Here is a 21,748-nt window from a genome sequence, read left to right as displayed (position 1 = left end):
GTGTGTGTGTGTGTGTGTGTGTGTGTATACACGTATATATATTTATATATATGTATATATAAACATATATATGTATATATATACGTATATATATATTGTGGAATAGTACTTGATGATCAAAAAGAATGAAATCTTGCCATTTGCAGCAACGTGGATAGAACTAGAAAGTATTATGCTAAGCAAAATAAGTCAGAGAAAGACAGATATCATGATTTCACTCATATGTGGAATTTAAGAAAACAACAGATGAACATAGGGGAAGGGAAGCAAAAATTAGATAAAAACAGAGAGGGAGACAAACCATAAGAGACTTTTAAATACAGAGAACAGGGTTGCTGGAGGGTGTTTGTTGGGTGAGCAGGGTGGGCTAAATGGGCAATGGGCATTAGGAGGGCTCTTGTTGGGATGAGCACTGGGTGTTATGTAAGTGATGAATTACTAAATTCTATTCCTGAAATCATTATTACACTACATGTTAACTAACTTGAATTTTAAAAAACAAAAACAAAAAACGTTTTAGGGTGCCTGGGTAGCTCAATCGTTAAGCATCTGACTTTAGCTTAGGTCATGATCTCATGGTTAGTGAGTTCAAGTCCCACACTGGGGTGAGCTCAAGCCCCAATTCAGGTAAAACATGAGCCCCACTTCTCTCTCTCTCTCTAACCCCTCATAGGATTCTCTCTCTGCCCCTCGCTCACTTGTATCCCCCCCAAAAAAAACTTATAGAAAAAGTTGAAAACTAACTCTATTCGTGTCATAAAATATTTCTTACATAGTCCCAATTTTGTAGTAATTATAACATTTCATTGTGATTTTTACTTTCTTATCTCCTTTACTGAATTGTGATCCCCATGACATAGGGCATATAGTTTAATTTTCTTTGTATCCTCAGTACCTAGTCACTGCTGGTTTACACAAAGTAGGTGCTCATATTTATGGAACTAATGAATACATACTCATTTTATTGTAATAAATAAATATTCATGTAATTGCTATCTTTTGCCCATTAAATGCATTCTGTAAACTATAAGGTAACTACTCTTAGATTACAGAATATACATTCTATGAGGTGCTTTGAACTAATAGTTTCAGAAGTTTAATTTTCAAAGACTGCAAAAACACTTCTGTTGAGCATTCCCTATCAAAGGGTAGGCAGTCTATAAGTTGTTGCTGAATGAAAGTTCTTTGTTTTGAATGCCAATGGAAGGAAAATGAAATGACCAACATAATAAAACAAACAAGAACTAGGAAAGATACAATAAAGTAGGGGCAAGATAGAAAGGTTAAACTCATTAACATTATAAAGACTATTCAAGGGGCACCTGGGTGGCTCAGTCAGTTGAGCATTCAACTTGGGCTGAGGTCATGATCTCATGGTTCATGAGTTCAAGCCCTGCATTGGGTTCTGTGCTGACAGCTCAGAGCCTGGAGCGTGCTTTGGATTCTGTGTCTTCCTCTCTCTGCCCTTCCCCTGCTCACACTCTGTGTATATCTCTCTCTCAAAAATAAATAATTTAAAAAAAAATAATAACAAAGACTGTATTCAAACATTTCCAGTATTTTTTTTACAAACAAAAAAATAAATCTTTTATTTATAAAAAAAAAGATTTTAATATGCAAGGCATTTCAGGGCACTAAAAAGTTAGAAGAAAATAGTTGTTTGGTGAATTTAGGAGGAAAATGGACCATGCCAAATGCAATTGTCAAGAAGGATAGTTCTTACAGTTGGACCAAGAAAATTTCTTGACCAGAAAAACTAATTTTTTCTTTCTGAAAATGGCAAGTGAATTTCTGAGTGAAATTTCCATGCTGGAAAGAGATAATTTTTTTTCTTCAAATAACACAAAATAGGTGGACAAAGATTGTATTTACCACAGAACTTGAAGTTCTTCATTGTTTTAGTTTGTCTTTGCCTTACTGTTAATGAACAGGCTTTGTAAATCTCTTATGTTAATCCTATTACCTGTTCAGAGCTATTTCTGCGAGGGTCATCAATATTCAGGGATCTTAAATCTGAGCTTAAACCTGTCCAAGTTCAAGTGAAGTTCAGTAAACAGGCCTTCTCATCTACTGAACATAACCAAGGATACGAGGCACATAGAACCAAACTGTGAGTCTGCAGGTAATCTTCTTCATACAATTTTTAAACTTTTACCTTGGGGGAAAGAATACTGATTTTAATGCTCATGGGTGTTCTTTTAAAATATTTCAAAGTAACATTCAGTAATGACTTATCTAACTGTAAAACAAATTCCGCGGATCTTTCCCTCTTAAAGAGATTGGCACTACTCATCTTCACTAATGTAAATTCAGAGTAAACACATCATTTTGAACTTGATATTCCAGACTCAAAGATAGTTATTTCAGATAGTTAAATAAAACCATGAAAAGCGAATTAATTTTGAAATTTAAAATTCTTCAGTCCTCCTTTTGAGTGAAGAGAGAATTGAAGGAAAGAAGGGATGATTCCTTGCACTTTGCATTTGAAGATATGACTCCTGAGCTGTGAAAGGGAGTATTACACTCAGTGAGAAAGCATTCTCAGGCTTAGAACCAGGTACTTAACCAGTTGTGTGTTCTTGTTTTTTGTTTTATTTTTAGTATTACATTTTTGGGGTTTTTACAGGGAGGGGTTGTCTATTTAAGTGGGGATAATAATAGCTGTTTCAGAAGGTTACTTCAAAAATTTAATGACACAGAAGTAATGTTTTAAAAGAAAAGAAGAAAAGAATAGGGGCTTCTGGGTGGCTCGGTCGGTTAAGAGGCCGACTTTGGCTCAGGTCATGATCTCATGGTCCGTGAGTTCGAGCCCGGCGTCAGGCTCTGTGCTGACAGCTCGGAGTCTGGAGCCTGTGTCGGATTCTGTGTCTCCCTCTCTCTCTGCCCCTCCCCTGTTCATGCTCTGTCTCTCTCTGTCTCAAAAAGAAATAAACGTTAAAAAAAATAAAAATAAATAAAAGAATATAGGGAGTTTGTGGATATTTGTTAAATTAGGTGCAATTTTTCTTTTGATTGATTATATTTTCTTCTATTTTGCCTCATTGTGGAGGTAATTATGATTAATAATAATCTTTACAGTTTGCCTCATGAAAATGAAGTAAAATTTTCCCATTGTTTTGTCATTGAGTTTTTTTATTAACTTCAAAAATAGCTTTCAACTATAGCATCCATTTATATATATATCCTATACGTATATATATCCTAACATTAAAGCTAGAAAAAAATTTTAGAGGTCATCTAACTCATCATGGCAATTTTTTGAGTAAATATTATGTTTATAAAATGCATTTGAATTACAGAAGTTGTCAAAATATATATGAACCATTCATGATAATGCGTCTACTGTAATTATAACAGTAAGTGCTAAAGTAAGTATAGTTACGAGATATACAGATATTCAAAACAAGGTATCTGCTCTGAATTTCCAGCAAGATTCCAACATTTCTATTTGCTTCAGAACAACTAAGGAAATGTCTGTTTGTAGTAAGAGCAAACTTGAATAGGTTAATGTCTTTTTCTTTCATTAGGAGCAAAAACTCAGTTATAATTTGGAAGCTTATATTTTCCCAGGATATTTGTAACTGATGATACTGGCTGACAAATAGAAGACTGCCATATGCTATGCATTCCTGACATACAAATTGTTTAAAAGACTCCTTACATCTTCCACCTGTCCAGTCTCATTTATAACAAAATGAGACTCAAAACAATTTGAGAAGAATAGGAACCATTAACCATTATATATACTCTGCAGTGTCTCTTATCAAAGTTTCTATCATAATTCTTCTATCTAAGTTGTTTTGAACTTTAGATACCAGGGAGAGTGAAAGTGATAAAGGGATGTTTTCGATGGCATCAAGGTGTGTGTTTTATATGTAAGGGAAAGAAAAGTAACGTTTGCTTGGTGTCAACCATTTGCTCAGCATCTATTTGTGACAGCCATTTTGAGGATAGTGTGTGCTATAATCCATTCATGATTCTGCGGATTTATTAAGAAAAAAACTTTCATTACGATAAAAAACAATATGAAAGTTGACCTACCCCAAAATTAACAACTAGAATGACTAAAGGCAGCAACATAAATCCTGAGTATTGTAACTATCTCTGCAAAGTCCTCCTCCATTAAATAACCAAAATTCAGAAAAAATATATAAACCACTATGACAAAAATGGAAAATCAAATTTAAATCACCACCTCTCATTTTCCACTTATGCACTTTTCAGAAAATCTTACTATTGTTTTCCAGGCATTTTCATGTACGTTTTATTAGTCTGTATTTCAGGCTAATTATCCTGTATTACCTGTATTAATCAACCTGAATTAGCCTGTAATTCACCAAATGAATCTCCCCTCAGGTTTCACATTCTTAAATGTCTTAAATGTTTTATGGCAAACAGACCTTACTAGAAGTATATCAAAGTATTAGGATAAAGATAACCAAAGTATTAGCATAAATCAAAGTATTAGGATAAACTTTAGTTAATAAAATAGAATAGAAAACAATTCTGAGATAAATGTATAATATATGTGTGACTGTGTACACACACATGTACACACACACACACACACACACACACACAGATATTCTTGGGTGGGAGAGATAATTAGACATAAGCAGTGCATAAATGCATTGATTCCAAAACAAAATTTATATTGATTTGACAACATCTATTATTAATTTTAAATATTTTATTTTAGTATTTAAAATTTTTAATTATTTACTAATTATCACTTTTGCTCAACATCTATTAAGTTCCTACAACTAAATATTACACATTTTACATGATACATTGCATATCATTTAATATTCACACAGCCTTTTGAAGTGGCCACTATTATTACTCCAATTTTACAAATAAGAAAACTAAAACACAGAGAGATTTTGTGATTTGTTCAAGGTCACCCAGTCAATAATTGGCAGGGCTATATTTGAACCCAAGTGTTTATGTATTACTATGTTCTACTGTCACTCGAAGTATTGTAATGCATGGTTCTTACCCACAAGAAGCTTAGCTACTCCTCAGAGGAGAAGACATATATAATTAATCAATTGGAGAATTATTCAAGAAATTAACTGACATATTATGAGGCATAAAATTCCCTCTACATTGATACTGGACCTAACATAACATTACTCTTACTAGAAATCTCCAGTTCTCAATGTCAGTAAATAAAATAGAGGGGTGGGATAGAGAAAGAAGAAATTATGTCTTATGTGAAATCATTATAGCTATCTTTATGATTTGAGAGGTAATGGAGGTCTCCACAAACCCAGCAATAACTCCTATGATACGACATGGTGCTATTAGACCTATCTGATGTGAAATTCCCAGCACTTTTTTACTAATAAAGGAAAAGCAGAATTGTTTGCTATAGGAGTCCAATATGACATTGGGAAAGATAGTCATGGCAAGGGTTAAAACATCTGACATTAATATATTAGCATTGGTGAGAACATTAGCCTGGCTTAGTTGATCAGATTAGTTCACAGTCACCTTGGAAAACAGGAGAGCACAGACCTAAGGAGATGTATGGTTAGAGGTAGAAAAGGGTAGGATGTGAAGCCCTGTAAGAGTGACACCCTTAATAAAGCACAGATCAAGGCACAAAATCAGGGTTTCTATCAAAAATAAGTCAGTCAGAGAAATACAAATACTTCATGATTCCATTCATGTGGAATTTAAGAAACAAAACAAACTATCATGGATCGGGGGTGGGGGAGAAGAGAGACAAACCAAGAAACAGACTCTTAACTATAGAGAACAAACTGATGGTTACCAGAGGAGAGGAGGGGGGAAGGGGTTAAATAGGTGATGAGGATTAAGGAGGGCAGTTGTGATGAGCACCAGGGTTGTATGCAAGTGTTGAATCACTAAATTGAACACCTGAAGCTGATATTACACTATATGTTAACTAACTGGAATTTAAATAAAAACTAAACAAAAAAGAAGTGAAGGTGAAGCAGAATTTCTATAGATTTTTCTCCACCTAGTAATTAAAAAAAATTTTTTTCACATTTATTTATTTTTGAGAGAGGGAGAGAGAGAGCACGAGTGGGAGAGGGACAGAGAGAGAGAGGGAGACACCGAATCTGAAGCAGGCTCCAGGCTCTGAGCTGTCAGGGCAGATCCCAGTGCGGGGCTCAAGCTCACGAACTGGGAGATCATGACCTGAGCCGAAGTCGGAAGCTTAACCAACTGAGCCACCCAGGTGCCTCTGTTTGTTTTATTTCTTAAATTCTACATGTGGGTGAAATCATTTTGTATTTGTCTTTCTCTGACTGACTTCTTTCACATAGCGTGATACTCTCTAGTTCCATCTATGTTGTTACAAATGGCAAGATTTCATTCTTTGTTAATGCCTGAATAGTCTACATTCTATTGTAGTTAGTACAGACACCAATACTTTCCTCAGGGCATCAGTGCAACCCAGAAACTGGCCAAGGAAATAACTGGCATTTACATTATTTGGCATGCAGGGGCTTCCTGCCCTATGTTTTTATAGAGCCTTCTATGTTATCTCAGGAATATGGGTCTAGAAGCAGGGAAAGAACTAGTGAAGAATCCAAAAAAATGGACAAGTTAATCCTAGGTATGCCTCATTGCATTAATTGTAATTCTTAGACGATAGATGGTGAGTCCTGAGAAATCCAGAGGCTGCAAGGCTTCAGAAATTAAGGAAAAGGCAGGCTAGGCAGACTCAGAAATAACAGCCAGCATCTAACATAATTTAGATAATTTATCACAAAACAGAACCAGGGGCTATGGACTGAATTGTGCCCCCCACAATTCATGTTGATGACCTAACTCTAACTGTGATGGTATTTTGAGATACTAATTAGTAAGGAAGGAAATAATGGTGAAATGAGAGCACAAGGGTAGGGCCTTGATCCATAGATTTAGTGTCTTTACAAGAGGGGACACCAGAGAACTCAATCTCTACACCATGCAAGAACACAGAGTAAAGGTGGCTGTTTGCAAGCCAGGAAGAGAAGCTTCACCAGAAAGCCCTGCCAAACCTTGATCTGGGACTCCTGGCCTACAAAACTGTGAGAAAATAAATTTCTGCCCCAGAAGTCTATAGTATTTTGTTAAAATAGCCTGAGCAGACTAAGATACCAGGAAGTTATGTTTATGTGATTTCTGACAAATTGAAAAGAGGCAGACAGTTTGAAAGACTGAAGTGTTAGTTTTCAAATATATGCCACACATTGAGAAGATTTGCACTAAGAAGCAAACAGACTTAATTTTAGAAATTGATCTTAAAGACTGTTGTTTCAATTACATTTAAAAATTCAAATACCATTCTTTGGAGTATACAGTTAATTCTTAAGAGGTTGATACGAATCCCATGAGTGAAATATCACTTGGCTGGCCAAATCTCCATGCAAAGCTAAGTATAATGTTTCCATAACTTTGCATTTTCTAGTTTCAGTTTGATACAGAACTGACAAATTATTGCATATTACACTTGCTTTTATTTACTTATACTATTTATTTATTTATGCTGTTACACTCAGCATAAATCAGTGAGGTTTAATGCAAAACAGAGACATTTATCATTCAAGTAACTACTATCTCAAGGAATTTAGGAACATGGTAGCTTATTGATCGATTATTTTTCATATTCCCATCTTGGTTTTAATGCTTCTATAAAAAATTAGGCTGATTTATTTGGTTAATTCATTCATTCCTTTTAGCATTTTATTGAGGTAATGAAAGAACAGAAAAAAATGAGGATTTTTGAGGGTTGAGAGTCTGACAAATTCGGATTGAACCCTGGCTCTATCTACTGCTACAAGCTCTGTGAGCTTTGGCAAGTCACGGAATCTCCTGAAACCTGAGAGTCCATGTCTGAAAAATGAAGATAATAATTTTTTGAGAATTAAAAACAGTATCTATAAATTATCTAGCACATAGTTGTTTCTTTTAAAAATGACTGCTGTAGGGGCGCCTGGGTGGCTCAGTGGGTTGAGTGTCTGACTTCAGCTCAGGTCATGATCTTGCAGTCTGTGAGTTCAAGCCCTGCATTGGGCTCTGTGCTGACAGCTCAGAGCCTGGAGCCTACTTCAGATTCCGTGTCTCCTTCTCTCTCTGCCCTCACCCCCCTCCACTCTCTGCCTCTGCCTCTGTCTCTCTCAAAAATAAACATTTAAAAAAATTTTTAAATGGCTGCTGTAACTTATGGAGAATTTATAACATGTGAAACAATTATAAGAAGACAAGAACAAGTAAAAAACTTGTTCCTGTCCTGAAAAAAGCTTACAGTAGTGGAGGAAAAGGAATGTAAAAATAAGTCCTAAAAAAATTGTTGTGGATGCTAGGAGAGAAGTCAATCTAGAGCATAGTGGGGAGATGACTCTAGTTTTTGCAAATCTACCAGCAAACTACAATAGTTAGTATTGAAGGCAAAGCTCTTCTTCAGAACACTGAGAATGTACAAGTCAATTGTAAACTAGATAGTCTGATTAGATCAGGTCAATATATTTAAAATGATTAACAGATGTCATCATCACAGTATCATGTGAACAAGGATAATGATAATAATGAAATAGTTTAGGGGTAGATTTGGGGTTTTTAAAGAGTTTTTTAAACTAATGTTTAAGAATTTTACTCACTTCCTTTCTATTCTAGATCATCACTATGGGAGGTGTTAGAGTTTTAAGAGCAAAGTGTGAGAAATGTTATTCCCTATCAGCCATTATTTTAAATTACTATTAAAATCCTACACTAAGAGGAAAATAAAACCCAAACCTGGTAAAATTATATTTTAAACTATATGTCTCATTAACATGTATATATATCTAAAATCAAAAGGGAACAACATTACAGATTTTTATAATACATAAGATGGAAAATACAGTAACTGCTGAACCACAGCAAATTTGGGGATGGAAGCACTTTTCTGTCTTCTCACCCTATTTTATCACCAATTTGCAATCACACACAGATGAGCTTATTAATACCCAAAGTCTTGTAAACATCCTATTGTTATTTTAAAACCTTTAACCCAAAGCAGACATGGAATTTTTTAACCACTAAGAATACCACTGCAAACCAAATGCTGATCATATGTTTTAAATGATTGTTGTACTGTATTACAAACATAAAATACATATTTTTATTTTATTTTACAGACTCACATAACACTATGTGTCTGGATCTAAGCACCTTCCAAATACTAATTCAATTAATTTTAGGATACTAATGCTAATTTTGAAAAAGATAAGTTATTTGAGGAAATCAGAAAACCCCAGAGTGAGGTGATGACAGGGAATATTATTAATAGGAGTGTAGATCAAAAATATCAATAAGTTAATTATACTGGACTTGTGTCTCCTCTACAGAATCTTCAAGCAGTGTCAGCAAATATGTTTCAATATGTTTCTTTCAATTTGTATCTGTTGACTGGTTTCCCTAGTAGTAAATAGTAGTAAATTTTATCAATCTTTGTACTCTAACTCAAATGAAGGCATTAGGTAAAGATGGGCTCTGGTTTTTGCTAAATAGACAACCTAGCTGACTTAGGTCTTAGTGTTTGTAAGTGTCATATTGGAAGAGTTCTGTTCTTCATGTAATTCAGAGCCTATGGAAATGCCGGCCACATAGTCTATTCTTAAAATATACTAATTGAATCAATGAATCAAGTTTTCCCCAAGTAATGGGATTATCTTTTCAGTAAACAAATTGGCAAAAGTCTTTTTGGAAAATGAAATTTTTTTTTTACTGGATTTCTAACTAGGTTGGCAAGAGGCAAGCCAAGAAGCAAGTTATGCTTCTTTTTCTTCAACATTTGAAATAAAAATTATCTTTAGATAGTCTTAATGTACTTATTGTGTATTTATTGTATTTACCGTGAATCGTAGTTACCCCAAATTAACTCTATACTTCTGTGGGCGGTGGGGGGAAGTCTGGTTGAGTGTCTTCTTCTCTAGGGACTATAGAACTATTGAAGTTATCAAAAAGTTTCTATTACTTTGTTGTGAAGTGTTCTTTTGAAGCAAACTAATAAATATTCATTTTTTTAAATGCAAAAATTATTTTTAAGTAATTGCAATAAGTAATTAAGTAGCTTAGTGTTTATGTAGCTTTAATGTTTATTTATATTTGAGAGAGAGAGAGAGAGAGAGAGAGAGAGAGAGAGAGACAGTGAGCAAGCAGGGAAGGGGCAGAGAGACAGAGACAGAATCTGAAGCAGGCTCCAGGCTCTGAGCTGTCAGTACAGAGCCCAACACAGGGCTTAAACTCACAAACTGTGAGATCATGATCTGAGTAGAAGTTGGACACTTAACCAATTGAGCCAACCAGACACCCTTAAGTAGCTTTTTAAATATAATGCTTATTTGTTTGTTTGTTTACTTTAAAGTAAGCTGTACACCCAATGTGGGGCTCGAATTCACCACCCTGAGATTAAGAGTTGTATGCTCTACTGACTGAGCCAGCCAGGTGTCCCTTAAGTAGCATGTTTTAACTAACATTTATTTATTTCCATTTTCCTTTATTCTTTTTAATTACCAAATCCATCGAATTTTAATATTTTGATTACATCTATAGTTACATAAATATTGTGTAATAAATTTCCCTTGATAGCTTTTTTTTAAGTGACTCAAACCATTTATTTTGCTTATATTCCCCCTTTTACATGAACATGAGAAACACACATGATTTAAAATCCATATCTACAGTCTCCAAGAGCTCTCGACAGCCTTTGCTTAAAAGGCTTTTCTTGTTCAAATGGATAAAATCAAATTGGCAAAGACCTTTGATATCCAGTGATTCTGAGTAAGGACTACAATGATAGAAACAATAAAATTATGGGGCGCCTGGATGGCTCAGTCGGTTAAGCGTCTGACTTCCGCTCAGGTCATGGTCTCAGGGTCCTGAGTTCAAGCCCCACATCTGGCTCTGTGCTGACAGCTTGGAGCCTGGAGCCTGTTTCGGATTCTGTGTCTCCCTCTTTCTCTCTCCTCCCCAGCTCATGCTCTGGCTCTCTCTTCTCAAAAATAAATAAACGTTAAAATTTCAAAAAAGTCACATCTATACGGACCCCGCAGGGAATGTGTTAGTATGTATAATAGAGTTTTCCAGATGTTGGAAAGATAACTAAGTACATAAGTTGGATTTGATGTGAACAAAGAATAAATAGGTTCCATATAATGACATCAACGAGTTTCCCATGAATAAAACTTCATGTACTTTCGGTAGATATTGTGACATATTTTATTTAGTCAAAATTCTATAGGCATAGTGACTAATTGTTATCTGCTTGTTGGGTGATTTCACCAAAACTTGCTTGATGGTCTGGAGAGATGTTATGGAATTAGTTTTTGAACAGCACTGTTTCTTAGATCATTATTCGTTAATGCCAGTTCAGAAGTTGGATTTGTCAAACCATATTGACAAAATGACTCGACTTCCGTATGTTAACTTCCATAAGAGTGTAATGAATTAAAATTTAGCTCTACAATTAAATCTAGGTTCAAATTTTTGCTCTACCACTTACTATGCAATCATGGACAAGTAACTTAAACTCCCTGTCCTTCAGCTTCCTCAGTTGTAAAATGACATTAACAATTATCTCCGCCACATATGGCTATGTGAGAATTAAATGATTTTTGACACATAAAGTAATTGGAACAATGTCTGCACATAGTATTCATAGTAAGTTTATAATTATTATTAATTTTAAAAGTGTTGTTATATAAAATATTGGGATATAATTGTATGATATTTGGTAACAAAATAAAAAACTATGTAATAAATAATGTTCACTAAGTACATAGATTTAAACTGAAGGCTCTTTAAGTAAAAACAAACTATGAATTATGTAAAATATTTAGGTCAAAATATCTTTAATAACATAAACATTACATTGATGTCCTTTTACAAGGCAGACAGAAACATACTGAACACTTTATCACTTAGTGATAACTCTTAGCCTACTGTGGAACTTGGCAGCAGGAGAATAATAGAATCTCATATATATATATATATATATATATTTTTTTTTTTTTTTTCAGATTCAAAAAATTAAAATTAAAAACTCTACCTTTGGTCTACTACTGTTTACAATTGCAAAGAAAGTTCATAGTGGGAGAAGTTAGGAAGGAGCTTAATTACACTGTACATAGAAAGGTATATGTATACATATATAATCATTACTTCTTTGTTCATACTATAGATTATATCAAATCTAATCCCTAAAATGGAAGAAGCCAAAAGCCAAAGTTTGGAGGAAGACTTTGAAGGACAGGCTACCCATACAGGTAAGCAAATCTAGAAGAAAATAATAATTATTAAATTAAAGTTAAATCTGGAGATCTCTAATGTTCTTATTGCCACTATTCAGTATGAAATTTAAGTAATATATTTGAATGGTTTCATGGAATCATCTAAAAATACTTAAGTGGAAAAATGAATGTGAAGTCAAATACTCTTAAGCAGTTTTATTTAGATGTCAAAGAATGAGAAAAACATTTATTATTGAGAATTTCTTACTGCCCAACTATTATAAGACCTTTCTATGTACAGTATAATTAAGCTCCTTCCTCTCTAATTTCTCCCACTATGAACTTTCTTTGCAATTGTAAACAATAGTAGACCAAAAGGTAGAGTTTTTAATTTTAATTTTTTGAATCTGAAAATATAAAGAAATGATAAAACATTCTTAAATTAAATGCATTTCAGTATTCCTCCAGAAAACATTAAGACTTCAATTCATTTCACCCAGAGCCTGTTTTCCTAATCTGTTTAATTGTACACAACTGTGTATATGCCTCTACTAAGAGTTTAAAAGTCAAATAGCATGGTTCAAGTTTAAAAGTTCGGTTTGTAGGGGCATCTGGGTGGTTCAGTCAGTTAAGTATCCAACTCTTGATTTCTGATCAGGTCATGATCTCATGGTCATGCCCTGTGTCGGGCTCTGCGTTGAGTGTGTGGCCTGTTTAGGATTTTCTCTCTCCCTCTCAGAAAAAAAAAGTTGTTTGTACCTCTTAAGCCTCTTCACTTATTTTGTAAACCCTAAAGTAATATAATATTATTGTCAACTATACTTCAGTTAAATATAATATTAAATTATATTATAAATTATATTAATATATGTACATATATTATATAAATATATATAACAAATTATAAATTATATTAAATATAATATAAATATACTGTCAACTATACTTCAATTAAAAAAATAAATAACATTTTAAAAATAAGTAAAAATAACAGTTTAGGGTTTTTTAAAAACTCTATTGAATCTTATTAAATTAATACTTTCCTCTGTCTTTTAATAATATGAAATGGAGCCTTTAAATTTAGAAAGAAGGTTGAATGAATTCACATGAGTACTTTAAAAAAATTTTTATTTATTTTGAGAGAGAGAGAGAGAGAGAGAGCACAAGTGGGGAGGGGCAGAGAAAAGGAGAGACAGAATCCCAAGCGGGTTCCACACCATCAGCGCCTGATGCAGTGCTCCAACTTACTAACAGTGAGATCATGATCTGAGCCGAAATCAAGAGTCGGATGCTTAACCGACTTAGCCACCCAGGAGCCCCAAATTCACATGAGTACTTAACAAAATGCATGGGAATTCATTTTATAATGACACTGTGAAGAATACCTTTCTAATTATGGCACAGAACCAAGAAACCATAAAAGAAGATTGATAAATTCAGCTATAAAAATGAGAAGGGAGAGAGGGAGAGAGGAAAGATGGAAGGAAGGAAGGAAGGAAGGAAAGAAGGGAGGGAGGGAGGAAGGAAAGAAGGGAGGGAGGGAGGAAGGAAAGAAGGCACCAATGAACAAACAGAGGGAGGGAGGAGAGGAAGGGAGAAAGGGAAGAAAGAATGTCTGCTGTCTGATAAGTCATTAGTAGCAAATTCCAAAAAGCATTTAACAAATTGGGAGAAACCCGCTGTAATTCAACTGACAAAGAGTTAATTTCCTAATATATACTGAAAGCTCTTACAAATCAGTAAGAAAAAAAGCAACAATCAAATGGAGAAATGAGCAAAAGATAGGTCAATTAAAACAACAACAACAACAACAACAACAACAACAACAGCAGCAGCAGCACTGGGGCACCTGGGTGGCTCAGTTGGTTAAACACCTGTCTCTTGGTTTCCGCTCAGGTCATGATCTCACAGTTTGTGAGTTCAAGCCCCACATGGGCTTTGTGCTAACAGCATAGAGCCTGCTTGGGATTCTATGTCCTTGTCCCTTGCCCCTCCCCTGCTTGCTCTCTACCTCTCTGTCTCAAAACTTAAAAAGTAAACATTTTAAAAATAGCACTTATGGGGCACCTGGGTGTGCAGTTCATTAAGCTCTTGGTTTCCGCTCAGGTCATGATCCCACGGTTCATGGGTTCGAGCCTGCATCAGGCTCGTCAGAATCTGCTTCAGATTCTGTGTCTCCTTCTCTCTCTGTCCCTTCCCTGCTCAGACTCTGTCTCTCTCTGTCTGTCAAAAATAAATAAATGTTTAAAAAAATTTTAAATAGCACTTATGAAATTAGTACTATTGTGAGATACATTTTTTTCATACAGTTTGTAAAAGTAAAAAGTTTAATAACACACTTTGGAAAGAGGCATACTCATATATTACTGGTAGGAGTGTAAATTGGCACAACTTCCTTAAAAGTAGCATAGCAGTATCAAAATTAGAAATGTATATGCTTTTAGGGGGCGCCTGGGTGGCTCAGTCGGTTGAGCATCTGGCTTCAGCTCGGGTTATGATCTCACAGTTTGTGAGTTCGAGCCCCACATCAGGCTCTGTGCTGACAGCTTAGAGCCTGGAGCCTGCTTCCAATTCTGTGTCTCCCTCTCTCTCTGCTCCTCCCCCGCTCATGCTCTCTCTGTCTCCTTCAAAAATAAAAACATTTAAAAACATTAAAAAAAAAAAGAAATGTATATGCCTTTTGACCAAGCAATTTTACTACAATAACCTATAGACAGAATTGCATGGATAGAAAAAAAAAAAATGTATGTGCAAGGTTCTTCATTCAGAATCATATATCATAGAAAAAATGTGGAAGCAACAATATACATCAATAAGAAACTACTTAAGCAATTTAACATCTACACAATGGAATGTCATGCCCCCATTTTTTTAAAAAAGAGAAGATCCTCTTTATGTATGTATATGAAAAAATTTCTGAGATATATTATGAATTTAAAAAAGCAAGGTGAGAAAAAGTATGTATAATATACTACCACCTGTAAAAATAACGAGAGAAAAAGATGCCCTTTTCTGCACATATAAACACATGCTATACACATGCATATTTTGCATAGACAGAAAACATATCTAGAAGATGAAGACTATACAAGTAAACAGAACACAGTGATTGACTGAATATAATTTTTTAATATAAGTAACTTTATATTAAAAGTACATATTGTATATTATGTATATGTATATTTATTTTATTATTTTTTGAGAGAGAGAGAGAAAGGGGGAGAGAGAGAGAGAGAGAGAGAGAGAGAGAGAGAGAGAGAGAGAGAAAGCAGGGGAGGGGCAGAGGAGGAGGTAGAGAGAGACCTGAACTGAAATCAAGAGACAGACACTCAACTGACTGAGCCACCCATACATCCCAATATATTATATAAATTTAAAAATTATTAGAAATATGGGGGAGAAAGCGAGTATATCCACATATATAATACAATATTAAAAGTATAGATAGGGCTAATCTTTAGTGAAGGATATTTAAAACTCCATATTTTCAAGAATTTAGACCTTCCAAACACTGTTATTATTTATCACGGCTACTAAACATCTGAATTCCAGTTAGATCATCCTTGATTTTATTAATTTTTCCTAAATCTTCAAATCCCAGCTTTTCTACATTTGTAAAAGGTTCTTAAAATCTTAAAAGGAACTGGATGATTATGTAATAATTTTCTTAAAGCCATTTTGGTTATGTTAATTGAGATCAGGTCTACTCTCACTGGTTGTCTTGTATGTGCTATTATTATTGTTGTTTTCTGGATCTTTATATCATTTCAATTTATTTCCCTAATAATCCTAGTATCCTTTCTTAATAGTGGGTGCCAATTTTAGTTTATTGCTGAAGCTTCCTTCTTATTAATAAACGTGCCATTTTTCTAGTTTCTCTCTACATTCTAATTTCTAACAAATTTACCCTCAAATTTTGCCAATAGTTCAAAGTGTATAATTTGTATTCTCATTGATGTAGATGTTTCAGAAAAATTCTTAGCCATAACCCACTTAACAAGATTAATTTGGGAAAACATTTTTATGAGCAGGGCAGTCAAAAATTTCTAGCCAAAACAAGATGTTCATTTCCAATGCAGAAGATGACAAGTCTATTCCCATGGCAATAGTTAATACAAATTTAAGTTGTATAAATAGTCGTTTTGAAAATAAAAAGGAAAACAATTTGTTTTTTATTTTATTTCAGGACCCAAAGGAGTAATAAATGATTGGAGAAAGTTTAAATTAGAGAGTGAAGACAGTGATTCAGTTCCACCAAGCAAGAAGGAGATTCTCAGACAAATGTCTTCTCCTCAGAGTAGAGATAACAAAGACTCAAAAGAAAGATTCAGCAGAAAGGTAAGGAGAAATCAATAATAAATAACTTACAATGTTTTTAGTCAAAATTACTTGAAAGAATCACTTTAGAGATATTACAAAATAGATATATTTCAAAAATATATATTATAGTATTTATATTGGCAAAAAAACAGGAAATGAAGTGAATGCCTGTGAAGATATTCCATATTAAAAAATGTATAGCACCTATTAAAAGAATTAGTTACAAATACATGAGCTGACTTACAGGCAGTTCTATAATATGAGAAAGCAAGATACAGAGTATGGTAAATTATACAATCCCATTCTCTAGAGCAATGGGGAAAAAAAACACATTACTGCATATATTTTTATGCTTATATGATTATATGAACATGTGTGTAAAAAAGTAGGGAAAGACACTCACCAACTTGACAATATTGGTTAGTTGGAAGGATGGGATTGGTTGAGAGATCTCAACTTCCTTTTTCCAAGTAGGAGAAAGAAGATAAACAGAATAAACCACTTTTTTTTTAAGGTATCATGATTTTTTTAAAGCAGCATTAACAAAAAAATCACAGTAATTTACTTGTCATATAATGTGTATTTCCATGTGATATGTTAAAAGATGATCTCTAAAATGTTAATGGAGATAAACTCAGAATATTAGAGTGAGGAAATTTCACTATTTCTTCCTTCCTTCCTTTAGCTTTTAGGCCATTTTTGAATCCTTATAATTAGCATGCATTATCTATATAACAATAACAATAATAATCATATTAATTAAAAACCCATAAAGTGATTTCCATTGTGGAATATATCACCTTATGGATTATTATCTCTAAACCAGTGTATACCATTCATTATATATTAATTCTCAACAGACTGCATCAGAAACATAAAGGCATTTTTTTTTCAACGTTTTATTTTATTTTTGGGACAGAGAGAGACAGAGCATGAACGGGCGAGGGGCAGAGAGAGAGGGAGACACAGAATCGGAAACAGGCTCCAGGTTCTGAGCCATCAGCCCAGAGCCCAACGCGGGGCTCGAACTCACGGACCGCGAGATCGTGAACTGGCTGAAGTCGGACGCTTAACCGACTGCGCCACCCAGGCGCCCCCATAAAGGCATTATTGAGTGACACATTCAGATTGTGTGTCTATACCTTTTTATTTTTTATGAAAGCCACTCCAGGGTAGAACTTGCTGGGATTTTTTTACCCAAAGTGATGGGTAGTTCAGCGGCACATTTCTTACTGGTGATCATCTCGTGGCTCCACAGCAATATTTAGGCATGCTCTAATCATGAAATAGTTATGAGCTCCTATTATATTCCAGACACTACAGCAGATAGTGAAGAGTGATGAATGAGACAAAATTCCTGCCCCATGGGACCTATCAGTTATAAAAACTATTATTAAATAAATAAATAAACAACACAATCTCAGGTAGTGTTTATTGCTATGAAGAAAAATAAACCAATATAATGAATAGAGAGCATAGGGTGGGCATTCTGTTAGGTGGTGTAGTCAAAGAAGGTGACATTTGAACAAAGACTAAAAGTGGTCAAGGAGAAGGCCTTCACACCATGAGTGAGGTAGGATGCGGGGGAGAAAATAGCACATGCAAACTTTGAGTCTATATGCTTTTGTGTCTAAAGCATATAAATTCTGACTGAATGATCTCTGTCATTTCTTGTGTTTATTCCTAGATGAGCATTCAAGAATATGAGCTAATCCACCGGGACAAAGAAGATGAAAATTGCCTTCGTAAATACCGGAGACAGTGTATGCAGGATATGCACCAGAAGCTGAGTTTTGGGCCTAGATATGGGTTTGTGTATGAGCTGGAAACTGGGGAGCAATTCCTGGAAACTATTGAAAAGGAGCAGAAAATCACCACAATTGTTGTTCACATTTATGAAGATGGCATTAAGGGCTGTGATGCTCTAAACAGTAGCTTTACATGCCTTGCAGTTGAATACCCTATGGTCAAGTTTTGTAAAATAAAAGCTTCTAATACAGGTGCTAGGGACCGCTTTTCCTCAGATGTACTCCCCACACTGCTTGTCTACAAAGGTGGGGAACTCATAAGCAATTTTATTAGTGTTTCTGAACAGTTTGCAGAAGAATTTTTTGCTGGGGATGTGGAGTCTTTCCTAAATGAATATGGGTTACTACCTGAAAGAGAGACACATGCCCTAGATCAGACCAACACGGAGGAAGATATTGAATAAAGAGTCACTATGTCAACATCTCATGTTTCTCCTTTACAAGTTGAGCATTGATTTTCATAGTATCTATATTCCTTTAGAGAACATCAAGTATGGCCATGGCTATTTTAATTTGTGGGAAAAAAAAACATGTACACTAAAAGTATTTACTTAGCATTTCTTAGTTACTTAAATGCATAGAAGTCTTTACTATAAAACATTGTAGTGTTCAGCCACATGTTTGTAGACAAAGAGAATATGAATAATGTGACAGTTTTCAAAATCCCTTTCAAATTATGTGTTGGCTTTTTTACTCCTTGTTTTTTCCTCAGTGTTATTATTTGGGTTTTCAAATTACACTATCAATTATAATTTTTCTAGTGTGATAAGAATAAAGTCTCACAAGGAAATAAGTTTTCTTTTTGAAGTCTTTTCTTTCTTGAGTATTACATTATCAAGGTCCTAAAAACATTATATAACCCAAAATACAAAAAAAAATCATTAAGATACACACACACACACACACATATAAACTTAGAAACATTGTGCCACATTAAAGTTGCAAAAAAAAGTAGTATTTCTTTTAAATACAATTTCAGAAGCTAACCTTATTTAGGAAAAAAGGCAGAGTAGTAGCAAAGTCTTTTTATTCTACAGACAAAAAATTATCTAGTAGTGATAATAATTACAACTATACAGATATCATTTTTTAATTTTTATTTTTATGGGCCAGCATTTTATACATATAATATCTAATCCTTTTTTAATTTTTTAATGTTTATTTAATTTTGAGAGAGACAGAGCATGAGTGGAGGAGGGGCAAAGAGAGAGGGACAGAATCCCAAGCCGGCTCCAGGCTCTAAGCTGTCAGCACAGAGCCAGTTGCGAGGCCCAAACCCACGAACTGTGAGATCATGACCTGAGTTTAACCGAATGAGCCACCTAAGCATCCCCTAATTCTTTTTTTAAACGTTTATTTGTTCATTTATTTTGAGAGAGAGAACACATGCATGTGCGTGAGCAGGGGAGGGGAGGAGAGAGAGAAAGATAGAGAGAAAGAATCCCAAGCAGTCTCCATGCTGTCAGCGAGGAGCCCAATGCAGGGCTTGATCCCATAAACCGGGAAATCATGACCTGAATCGAAATCAAGAGTCAGATGCTTATCCAACTGAGCCACCTAGGAGCCCCTACAATGTCTAATTTTTAACCACAATTCCACAAGTAGATAGTATTATTCGACTTTAAAAATGATGAAACTGAAGTTCAGAGATCTATTTCTCTTGAAAACACTTGCAAAACTCTCCTCCTACACAAACAAATGGAAATGCAAAATAAAATATAATTTGAAAAATGTTTTTAAATACATGAATGAACTGAGCAAGAAGATAAAAGAAACTTCTAGGGGTCTGAATCACTGCAGGAAATAATGGTGAGTGAGAGCTGAAGCACTAAGGCCCGTATATGAAGACATAGTGCTTGATAAATCATCAAAAATTGGCTCCCTGTAGGAAGTGTGCTTAAAACAGTTTTGCCTATTTTCCCCTGGTGGACCAATGCTCAAATCAGACTTTGTCACAAGTTCTAGTCTCCAGTTTCCTAAATGAAGACTTCATAGATTCTCATTCCTTAAGCCTTTTATAGATTTTCTTCCTACTTCAAGCATTTCACCTTCCTCATATTTCACTGAGAAAATAGAATTTATCAGACAAGCCCTACTTCACCTTTCCATCACCAATCTACAATGTGCACCTGCATGTAAACACTGTTTCCACTGATGTTATAACGCAAGTGTCCATGCAGCTAAGACTCATGACCAAACTGAGCAGTAGAGCCAACCTTCTCACCCATTTTTCTCCTGCAAGTGTTTTCCCTCTCATTTCATCATGTTTCACCCTTTCTCCTTGTCATACTATTCATATTGGCTTGTAAATGAATTTTAAAATTTCCCACTATGTAAAATATACCTAACTATAATTTAAAATTTCCAGCTATTCCTCAGTTCCCTGCTTTCCTATACAGTCATATCTCTCAAAAGAACTATCTACAGCCATTATCTTTGTCTTCATTTCCATTTTTTTTCATCCCACTCCCATCCAGCCTTTGTCTCAAACACTCTAATTACAGTTGAAGTCATATTGTCAAACTTAGTGGACAATTCTTTTTCCCTATTTTATTCTATCTCTTAATAAGCATATGTCAGAGCTGCCTACCTCCCCTCTTTTTGAGTCACTTCTTTCGGCTTCTTTCAAAATACACTGTTTGTTTGCTTTCTATCCTACTGACTATTTCATTTAAGTATGAATAGTCTTCTTTGCCAAACACTCATCCAAGGTAGCCCCCTTCTGTCCATAGTCTTAAATATCACCTTACATTCAGATCACTTTCAAATTCACATTTCTACTTTCACCTCTCTCCTAGACTACGAAACCCTGTGTCTCAACTGGAGAAAGAGAATAAAGGAGAAAAAGAATGGGAAAGAAAAAGAAGGCCTGTAATTGTTGTAGATATTGGTGATACAAATATGGGTCATATAGAATTCCTAACTATGGCCAGCATACATTGACAAGTCCTTAACATATAGTCATTGCAATAGGTAGTTTCTTTTAATGAACCTAAAATTCCATCTTCTATTCCTCTTTGTAAATTGGGAAAGGCATTTTAAATATCCTCTGGCCTGTTTCTAAGTTGGTGAATTCTAGACATATCACTAGGAGGAAAAGTTCTAGGAGAGATACATGCAGGGCAATTACATATAAAATAAGAAACAAAAAAAATAGTCCAACTGTTTTCTCCTATCAAACAATTGCTAACAAATTTGTTAATCCTTTATGGAGTTCTCTGCTAGGGAATTAATGGACTCAAAAAGCCATAGAAACAAACAAACAAACAGGATCTTCATATGAGATATTAATAATGAAAAAACTCCTTAGTGGAATGTCTCTTTAGATTGACATTAATTCCATGAGCTGGAAGTAAATACTTAAAAAGATGATGACAAGGCAGTAAGGAA

General features: G+C 34.6%; 1 protein-coding gene across 2 annotated transcripts in view; it reads left to right on the top strand.

Moving 5' to 3' along the window:
• The window catches only part of PDC (phosducin), a 116,481-nt gene extending 97,236 nt beyond the window's left edge, over positions 1-19,245 (top strand). For both annotated transcript variants that reach the window (XM_053209066.1, XM_053209065.1), the window contains 3 exons: positions 12,182-12,266; positions 16,417-16,568; positions 18,238-19,245. In XM_053209066.1, coding sequence (XP_053065041.1) covers positions 12,206-12,266; positions 16,417-16,568; positions 18,238-18,762 — 738 coding nt within the window. In that variant the 5' untranslated portion in view covers positions 12,182-12,205 and the 3' untranslated portion in view covers positions 18,763-19,245. The remainder of the gene's footprint in view (positions 1-12,181; positions 12,267-16,416; positions 16,569-18,237) is intronic.
• Positions 19,246-21,748: the final 2,503 nt, after the last annotated feature.

The sequence above is a fragment of the Acinonyx jubatus genome, chromosome E4 (assembly GCF_027475565.1).
Source record: "Acinonyx jubatus isolate Ajub_Pintada_27869175 chromosome E4, VMU_Ajub_asm_v1.0, whole genome shotgun sequence".
NCBI classification, from domain to species: Eukaryota; Metazoa; Chordata; class Mammalia; order Carnivora; family Felidae; genus Acinonyx; species Acinonyx jubatus.
The sequence above is the reverse complement of the archived record's forward strand: the minus strand, read 5'-3'. Positions and strand labels throughout refer to the sequence as shown.